This window comes from Haplochromis burtoni, unplaced genomic scaffold (genome assembly GCF_018398535.1).
Source record: "Haplochromis burtoni strain Fernald_Lab_line unplaced genomic scaffold, NCSU_Asbu1 Contig_899, whole genome shotgun sequence".
Taxonomy (NCBI): domain Eukaryota; kingdom Metazoa; phylum Chordata; class Actinopteri; order Cichliformes; family Cichlidae; genus Haplochromis; species Haplochromis burtoni.
This window is the reverse complement of record NW_024583260.1, coordinates 83,304-93,378: the sequence shown is the minus strand read 5'-3', so window position 1 is coordinate 93,378 and position 10,075 is coordinate 83,304. Positions and strand designations below refer to the sequence as shown.

Here is a 10,075-nt window from a genome sequence, read left to right as displayed (position 1 = left end):
TAATCCCTGTTCTTAAACTCACCTATAATGTGAGATAGAAGCAAAAAGAGGTGCAGCAACATGTCTTTGGAGTTATTAAAGCCAGACAGACAGCACATGAACAATGTTCTTCCACTGCAGCACAATGACCAACAAATAATGTCATTGGATGAGCTCAACTTCAGTGGGCGGGGCCAGTTTAATAGCTCAGCCAATCAAACAGTTTTGTGCTTCCACAGCAGCTCTGTCTCTGTCTCTGATCTTTACTGCTTCATGTTGTCTTTGTCATCAGTCCAATGACAAAAACATATGTGAACTGCTTCAGTCTTTCCAGTCATGTCAAGGCTTCCAAAGTTTCCAGTGAAATGATGACTTATGTGAATGTGATTAATCTTAAATTATCTATTTTCACTAAATGATGATATATAGACAGATACTTTATATGAACAGAAAACATAAAAAAAACAAATAAAAGAAAAAAGGAAGTTAGTTAAAAACATTCGTGATATTTAAAGTCCCTGAACTGAATATTTCCTTTCTTTTTTTCCAAGTTACTGAATTAACAATGGAAATGAGTTTATTTGCTCTGTGTTGTTCTAAAGATGGTTTTTTTAGATGCCAAGACAGATTTCTCTCTTTTTTTTAAAACTGGCTTTCAAATGCATCACTGGCCTTGTCCCAGAGTTAGTGACCAATATGATTCTAAAAGTCAGCTCAGGGAGCCTGCAAACTACCAAAATCCAAAACATAACTTGGTGAGTCCTCGTTTTCTTTCAAATGTCCTCATATTTTGAATAGTTTACCATTTGCAATAAAACTAGCTGATGTTCAACATTCAGTCTGAGAATTGTTCTCTTCACAGCAGCACTTATTATTGACACAATGGTTGAACACAGTGCAGAAGGAGAGCCCCGCCTACTGGATGATGTCGCCCTCTGTCTCCTCTTTGAGTCTCACTTCTCTCACTTCCTCTTCCTCCTGGTTCACAGACTGTTAGCAGCATTTGAATCACTGTGAGGAGGGAGGATGGAGCACTTTGCACTGTGTGCACAACGAGCCAAATGTTCTCCATCACTGAGCTCCCACGAGAAGAGCAATGAAAGAAAATATAAATGGTCACAAACAGAACTTGTTTCTTTGGGTTTCTGGTGGGTGGTTGGACTGGAGCGGTGTCTTGGGTAGATGATGATCATGACATGGATTTGGGCGAGTGGGCACTGGGTCGTCGGATTGTTGGTTTCTTTATAATATTGCAGGGTCTTTGCTCTTTGAGGCAACTTTGATGTTTTATGTGTTTATGCGTTGGATGTGACTGTGGACTTGGTTAGGTTGATCGGTGCTGTGAGTGTCATTATGGATGTGTAGTAAATACTTCAGCATCGACATGAGCGAGGCAGAAATAAAGAGCATGATAAAGCAGAAATGGTGGAAACGTTGGAAAAGCAGTGGGCGGAGGAAAAAGAAGGATGACGGTGTTACAGGACTCAGAGGAAAGCAGGAGAGAGAGGACACATCAGCACTTTGATTTGGATGCTCTGGTTTAAACAGCGCATGGTTCAAACAGGAAACACAAGGACATGTGACAGCTGTGAGGAAACCAAGCATCATCTTACACCAGGCTGTCAGAAACATGCGGCTGAGAGCTGCAGACTGACCCCAAACCTCATTAAAGTCACTGACAGCGAAACTTTCAGGTCCTGTTAAAGTAACAGAATCAGTTCTTTTTCTCAGTGACGCGCTCGTTCACACTTCCCACCAGCAGATGGCGCTAATGCACTATTTCCCTGTTTTCCAACCACTAATATCTGCCTTCAACTGACGGAACTTCACATTGTGACACCAGGCGGAAGTAAACAAAGAAAAGGCGGAAGAACCGTTAGCTTTCCTCCCGTGTGTCTGAGCACGAAGTGTGTGAGCTGCGGCAGCAACGATGCCTTCAGTTCAGTATCTGAGAGAGTTTATCAACGAGCGACTAACTGCTGCTGCTGAACAAATATTCTTGGAGTTTGAAAAAACGATCGTCCAGTACGAGGAAGAGATCGACCGTCAGCGCAGACTGCTGGATATCACCTGGAAACCCCAAATCAAGCTGCACAGGACAGGTGAGTGTCCCTCTGAGGGAGCATCCTGATCACAGCTCTGCGGGACGTTTCTGATTGTGAGGTAGAAAAACCTGAATGCATCATTTTCACCGAGCCGGTGTGTGTGTGTGTGTGTGTGTGTGTGTGTGTGTGTGTGTGTGTGTGTGTGTGTGTGTGTGTGTGTGTGTGTGATACACATGTCGATATTAAGTGTAAATAACTCTGAGTTTGTCTTTAATGACAGTTTAATCCGAGCAGCTGCTCGGTGAGATGCAGCACAGATGCTTCTTATCTGTGATCCGTGTGTTTACCTTCAGACAGCTTGAACTTTAAAACTGATAGATGTAAAAACAGGGCTCAGAGTCTATTGGAGAACCTGGCTGGTGTCATTTGTTGCCATCAGGCTGTGAGCATGTGCTGTTTATATCAGAGATAAACTGAGAACATGACACACGTAGGAAATTATGAGTTTAGAGCTTATCAGTGTCTTAAAATGAAACCGCAGCGCTGGCTAGTGTGAAGCTTCTGACAATAAAAATGCATATATGAACTTTAATTTGTGTCATATTTGTTACAGCTGGCTTTTTTCAATTCATTGGTTGCATTTTTATTATTTATTTATTTTTAATTCACTTAGGATTTTCAGTGGAGTGAAACCCACTGATGATATAAGTCTCAAAAACTCACAAAGACTCACAAATATGATACACCAGGTGTTAAGGAGTTAAAGACTTCAGCAAATGAAACAGAAACAATCAACAGTTTCTCCAGATCTGTCAGTGTCAGTGTATCTACAGGAAATGTTACAAAATGATGATTTGGTTAAAAATGTCTGCCAGCTGACTTCAAACCTGCAGAAGCACTTTGGTTAACAGCAGCTCTTCTGAATGGAGCTGCTGATAGTTTTTAAGCTGCTTTTACTGCTCAGGGGACGAGCTTTCATGTCCCAGAGCAGCTGACATTAACTTCCACTATGGACCCGCCTCATCTGCAATAATTCAGCAGTCGTGAATGCACAAATACAAAAGTCAGCCATTACTTTTATGTAACTCTGGGCATAATCGGCTCTGCTCACAACCTCTTGAGATTCTGAGGAGCGAAGCTGATTTTAAAAAATGAGTCCAACGTCTAACATCATCACTTTTCTTCTTCTTGTGTCCTTTTTTTTTTCCTCCAGACGACCCACAGCAGCAGGTCTGTAAGGAGGAGGAGGAGGTTCTCCCTGAGCAGCAGCTCTGGAACCAGGAGAGGAGCTCCAGTGTGGAGCAGGAGGAACCAGAAGCTCCACAGATTAAAGAGGAACAGGAGGAACTGTGCAGCAGTCAGGAGGGAGAGCAGCTGGGACTGAAGGAGGAGACGGATACCTTCATGGTGACTGCTGCTGAGGAAGGAGAGCACAGTGAACCAGAAGCAAACACTGACCAGCTCCCCTCTCACAGCTCTGACACGTTTATGTTTCTTCAGTCCAAATCTAAAGAAATATTTGAAGTTATTAATAATTCTATCCTGTACGAGGAAGAGAACGACCATCAGCACAGACTCATGGATGTCAGCTGGAAACCCGAAATACAGCTTCACATTACAGGTATGTAAAAGTCTGAATGAAGTCACACATGAATGGGACTCATGTAAGTTATGAATCTGAATCATGATCAACATGTTTGAAGGAGGTCAGGAGAGAGGTCTAACAGTCGGCGTCTGCAGCCTTCTGTTGAACACGGTGGAGGTGCTGTCATGGTTTGCGCTGCATTTCAGCCAGTGTTGGAGCTCATATTAAAACTGAAGGAATTATAAATCATTAACTTGCTACATCATTTCCTCATTTTCCAGGCAAAACATAAATGAAGGATAGCTTTAGACTTTTGCACAGTATTACACTTTTATCTCACTCGTCTGTAAATTTTTACCAACTGACATTTTTAAAATACACATGCAAAATATAAACATTTATTTAAATGTACTGGAAATGTATTCAAACTGAAAGTTCTTTAAAGAATCGACTAAAAGACAAAAACCTGCATGAATGCCATAAAAACGACACAAACACAATCTTTTTATTTTGTTACTGTTAGAAAGTTGGTTTGTCGTGTCATACTGATCATTTATTCATTCAGTACATGTTCACTGCCTGCAGCTTTTCTACCTTGCCGTTTAACCTCTCTCTTCCTCTGTTGATTTCTGGAGTGGCAGCCTTTGTGGATGACACTTATTTTCTCTGTAAAAGTCTTATTTTGACAATGTATTTTCTCAGGCATGTTTTTCTATTATCACATCACTTTTCATTTTCTCGTGTCCTTTTGTCTTTCCAGACGTCCCACAGCAGCCTGTCTGTGAGGAGGAGGAGGTTCTCCCTGAACAGAAGCTCTGGAAGCAGAAAAGGAGCTACAGTGTGGACCAGGAGGAACCAGAACCAGAGGGAGAGCAGCTTGGACTGAAGGGGGAGACTGATACCTTTGTGGTGACTGCTGCTGAGGAAGAAGACCACAATGACCCAGAAGCAAACACTGACCAGCTTCTTTATCACAACTGTCCTATAAATGAGAGCCAAAATCATGAAGGAAGCTGGAATTTAGATTCAGGGACAAATAGTAACTCAGAGAGTCGGTGTAACTCTGACACGGGTAAAAAGTCCTTAACGTGTGATTTTTGTGGAAAATCCTTTAAGAATAAGTACAACATGAATCAACATCACAGAATCCACACAGGTGAGAAGCCGTATTCTTGTGAAACATGTGGGAAAGGTTTTTATGTGTCATCATCTCTTAAAAGCCATAAGACTACCCATACAGGTGAGAAACCATATTCTTGTAAAACATGTGGGAAAAGTTTCACACAGAGGGGTAGTTTGACTATACACATGAGAACGCACACAGGTGAAAAGCCGTATCATTGTAAAACGTGCAGGAAAATATTCACATGTAGCAGTCATTTATCAGTGCACATAAGAACACACACAGGTGAGAAACCATATTGTTGCAAAACATGCGGGAAAATGTTCACATACAGAAGTCAGCTGTTCGGGCACATAAGAACGCACACTGGTGAGAAACCGTATCATTGCAAAACATGCGGGAAAATGTTCACATATAACAGTCATTTGTGGCGTCACATGAAAACTCACACAGGTGAGAAACCATAATGTTGTACAAAATGCGGAAGAACGTTCACATACAGAAGTGTCTGTTTGGACATAGAAGAACTCACACCGTTGTATCAAGCGTATCATTTTCAGAAATTGTAGTCTTGAAACATGTGGAGAGAAGCCAAGCGTGAAAGAAGATTGGCGGACTTATACGTGTTCACAGGAGAGCTTTCAGAGTTCAAATATCTTTAGACTGTGTTCCGACAAACATCATTTATTGCATGATTATTATGTATAAAGCAGAGTTTCATCTAATCTGTTCTCATCTAATTCTTCAGTGAAAATATGGTGACTCTTAAAAAATGAATTTTAGTTTTGGTTATATTTATTGATATACAGTCTTTATTTAGAGGGGGATTGAAACTCAATTTGTATATTAAGTTTTGTATTTGCTGTCTATTAGTGGATAACCAATGACTGTTGCTGGTTGGTGTCTTGTGATGTAAAACTGCATTCGAGGTATTTGTTTTTTAATAAATAGAAAATGTTGACGTTTTTTATTTATTTTGTTTTTTATAAATCAAGCTATTCAGTTTATTTGGTTCATAATATCTTTGGTTATTTAGTTCATTTAGACTGACTTTGTTTTGTTGTGTTTTATCTGCATATCAGTAACTAATGACAATAATAAAGTAGAAAGTTTCAAGGGGATGATTGTTTCCCTTGGACTCCTCCAGCCTTCAGCAAAGACCTCGTTCCTATAGCTGCACATATGTTTCTCTGATTGAGAGCACAGTGTGAGGCAAAGATGTTTTTCCTGCGTCATGGGGACCTGCCAGAGCTGAGGAAGGCTGGTTTGAGCTCATCTTTCATTCAGCATCGCTTTAAAAGGTCAAAGAGGGTTTTAAGTAGAGTAGAATAAGATGGAATAGGGATAAATGAAGATAAGGGTTTACTTCAATTTTACCTTTATAATGTTTGAATAGTTTTTTATAGATTATTGCTGTTAGCTTCTGCCTGCATTAAATAAATTGAATCTGTTATTAAAGTAAAGCCCACCTGTCATTACTTATTTCTTTCAATAGTTTCTTTCAGATTGTGTGCTAGAGAAACATTTTTGCCCCTTTACCTCCATCATTTTGGTTTGTGTACACCTGAACTTTGTTGAAAACTGTTACATAGGGGTCTATGGCTGTATCCCAATTCAGGGTCTGCAGCCTTAAAGTACGCAGCCTCAACGACCCTCAAGGGCCGCGTACTCAAAGACCGAGGCTTGTGTAATGGGACGGTCTAGCCTCCGTTGCGCTGATACTGTTGTTTGTCAATAAAGTTTTTTTTAAAAAAGCCTCCGTTGCGCTGCCCAGGTTGCCTGGCAGAGATAGCTCAGTAGGTAGAGTGGTGGCCCCATGATCGGAAGGTTGGAGGTTCGATTCCCCTGAACAGCTACCCTGAGGTACCCCTGAGCAAGGTACCGTCCCTACACACTGCTCCCCGGGCGCCCAGTGGCTGCCCACTGCCTCACTGAGTGAATGGGTTAAATGCAGAGAGGGATTTTCCCCACGGGGACCAATAAAGTACACTTTCTTCTTCTTAAAACCATGATACGAACAGCTGGAAACGTGTCATACAGCTTTGTTTGACAGAAATGAAGGAGAAAATCTTTTGTTCATTTGTTTGTTTGTTTCTACATGAGCTTTGATCATTCTCTGTAAGATTAAGCTCAGCTATTGAACGGCGTATATTTTAAAGTAAAGGCTTTAAAACCAAGTTAGAACAAACGTCACTAATGTCACATGACTTTGCCGACATGTGGCCAACAGGAATGTTTTAATGTTCTTCGTTATTAAACATTTGCACATAAATAAGTGACATAATATTCAGTACTTAAAGTTTACTCTTCGGCCGCCCCTCATCCGCCGTTTTTTTTCTGCAAATTTATCCACACCCATCGCCGCGCTATGCAATCTGGGATATGTTGGGCCACGAAGTCTACACTGCCACAGCCTTAAAATTCAGGGAAATGAAGGACGCATTTCAGGGCCGCATTTCGAGCAGCCTTTGAATTGGGACAGCCTTCGGCGCGCTGCTGTGACGTAATCGGCCTTGAAATGCGTACTTTAAGGCTGCAGACCCTGAATTGGGATACAGCCAGTGTCTGTTCCTCAGACTCCTCCCACCTGAATGCTGTCATTATGCAGCCACTTGAGGTCGGTCCTTAAGATGTTTGAGATTAAATATCTGGCACTATGACTCCATGAATATGGACTCTCAGAAGTGGAGAGTCCACTGCAGTCCAACATCAGGCTGGTTGTGCTTTGACTTGTGCAGACAGAAATCATCTCATTGGTTGAGTTCAACATCAGTGGGTGGAGTCAGAAACAGTTTCAGGTCAGTCGGTGAGGTTATCTCTGTCTTTGCCTCTGTGTGTTACTCTACTCAATCTATTTTCTTTTTCTTGTTTCCTTTTGTTCCTACAGACGTCCCACAGCAGCACATCTGTACGAAGGAGCAGGAGGAGGTTCTCCCTGAGCAGAAGCTCTGGAACCAGGAGAGGAGCTCCAGTCTGGAGCAGGAGGAACCAGAACCTCCACAGATTAAAGAGGAAGATGAGGAACTCTGCAGCAGTCGGGACAGCGAGCAACTTGCATTTGAAGAGACTGATACCTTTATGGTGACTGCTGCTTATTAGGAAAGAGATCATAGACCATGATAGGAGTATCTTCTCTCTCACAGCTAGAGAGTAGCTGAGAGAAAAGATCAGGAAAGAAAGAATAAAGATTTGGGATCATCTAAAAATTCAGAGTCAAAGTCAAAGAAGAGACTTCACATAAACTTATATCACAGCAAAAATGTAAAAGACTCTCCTCTATCAAAAAGTCAGTGTGACTCTGGTGCAAGTAAAAAGTCTTTAAAATGTGAAAAGGTTCCAAATGAATAAATTTCACAGAATCCGCACATGAAAGAAGTCTTGCTCTTGTAAAGAATGTGAGAAACATTTTACTCACAACAGTACTTTGACTCTCCACATGAGAACGCACACAGGAGAGAAGCCATATCATTGTAAAACCCACGGGAAAACATTCAATGTAGGAGTTAGTTGTCAGTACACACAATAACTCAGACAGGTGACAAACATGAATGTAAAGCATGTGGCAAAATATTCATATTGTGTAGAAATATTTTACGCCAGCGGTCTCCAACCTCTTTTGTGCCACGGACCAGTTTATGCCCGACAATATTTTCACGGACCGGCCTTTAAGGTGTCGCGGATAAATACAACAAAATAAAACTAGTACCGGTACCGAAAAAAAGATTTATTCATAACACACGTGAAAAGACCGAGGAAAACGATGAAAACAATAACAAAATAATGCTGAAAACCGATAAAAACCCTGAAAACCTCAACTCTCGCGGCCCGGTACCAAACGACTCACGGACCGGTACCGGCCCAAGGCCCGGGGGTTGGGGACCGCTGTTTTATGCCACACTGAAAATCACATGGGTCAGAAGTCCTAGTCTTGACAGTTAAACATTATTAGGGAATCCAGCTTTGGGCAAAACATCCAAAAATGTGTACATGTTTCAGTTTTCTGAGTTCAAACTCCTTTTGTGTTTGAGTTTATTACGTGTAACACTGATCAGTCTGATCTGTTATCCATCTACATCAGGCTTCTCGGTGATATTCAGTGAATCTTTATTCTGATTAGATTTTGTTGTTTAAAAAAACAAAACATGGACAGTTGTTTAGTTTATTTGGCTCATTTTCGATTATGAAGTTCATTTAAATCAGTTTATTGTTAGCTTTATTTAGGACAGCTTCCTTTGAGCTCATCATACAGCCATGCGTCACATGATCCCAGGCAGTCATGAGTAGAGTTGGATGAAAATAATGGAAGATTCATTTTTGTCTTCATGCATTTATTATTTTGAACATAATTTTACAGAATATTGCTGTTAGCTTCTGCAATCTGTAAATAAAGCATTTAACTTGTTGTTAAAGTAAAACTTTTGTCTTTATTTTATTTGACTGTTTTGGTTTCTTTAAAATGCCAGTAGCCTCTCCTCAGTGATCTAAAATACAACTATGTAGTACGAGTGCGCTTGTTTTTAAAAAAGTTCCTTCATGTAATGATCTGCTAGAGGGTGTGGGGGGGCCACAGCCCCGTCATCCAGGGCATGAAGCAGGTATGGAGGAGATCAAAACTCCAGACATCCAGAGGCCCCCAGAACACAAGAGACCAAGGAAGACCAACAGAGGGGCAGCCGCGCCACTGTCCCAGAAAGAGCTGAGGAGAGTCCCAGCCAGCTGTGCCAGAGTGACCGAGCCCCAGGCCAAGAGGCTGAGGGCACCCCACCCCCGAAGTGGCCCAAGTGAGCCCCAGGCTCCAGGCTGGACAATCTAACACCAGACAGACAATCAAAACTAGAAATACCGATAACTAAGCTACGAACAAGTCACACAGAGAAAACAATAATGAATGAACAAGACTCGAAAAAGCATAAAGACAAAACAAAGAGTCAGAAACCCAAGGACCCTAACAGTTTTATATTTAGACTATTATTTACTCGATTCTGTCAAAAAACAGACAAATATTCACATTGGTTGGTTGAATCTATGAAAATGCAAAAGATTTGACATAATGAAATGAATGAGGTGATTCTCAGCTACTAGCTTGAAAATGGGAATTTTATTTAAATATGAGAAGAAAGAGTTCTTAGTCTTTTATTTTATAAAAGAGAAATTACGCAAAGGAATCAAAAATATGAAAAATGACCTAAAGACTTTTAGCTCCATGTGAGAGATTTTACCTTAAAGAGATAAACCTCTGTTACTCTGTTTATTTTGCTTCTGCTGCATTTCTGCATGTCCTCATCCACTAAATATAAAATAGTGTAAATGAGCAGCTTTTGATGTTTGACAGTTTTTATTGTG

At 41.0% G+C, this 10,075-nt stretch overlaps 1 protein-coding gene, 1 pseudogene and 1 gene segment (V, D, J or C); 2 read left to right on the top strand and 1 right to left on the bottom strand.

Annotated features, from left to right (window-relative positions):
- Positions 1-1,047, bottom strand: part of LOC121812875 — a 6,151-nt gene extending 5,104 nt beyond the window's left edge. Inside the window, exon 1 of the V gene segment in view lies at positions 806-1,047.
- A 779-nt stretch (positions 1,048-1,826) lies between these two features.
- LOC102298218 (zinc finger protein 853) overlaps positions 1,827-10,075 on the top strand; it is a gene marked incomplete at its 3' end in the record, with an annotated part of 22,946 nt that continues 14,697 nt past the window's right edge. Inside the window, 1 exon segment of the mRNA XM_042216018.1 lies at positions 1,827-2,081. Within this exon segment, the coding sequence (XP_042071952.1) occupies positions 1,910-2,081 (172 nt within the window).
- Positions 3,652-6,195, top strand: LOC121812874 (annotated as a pseudogene).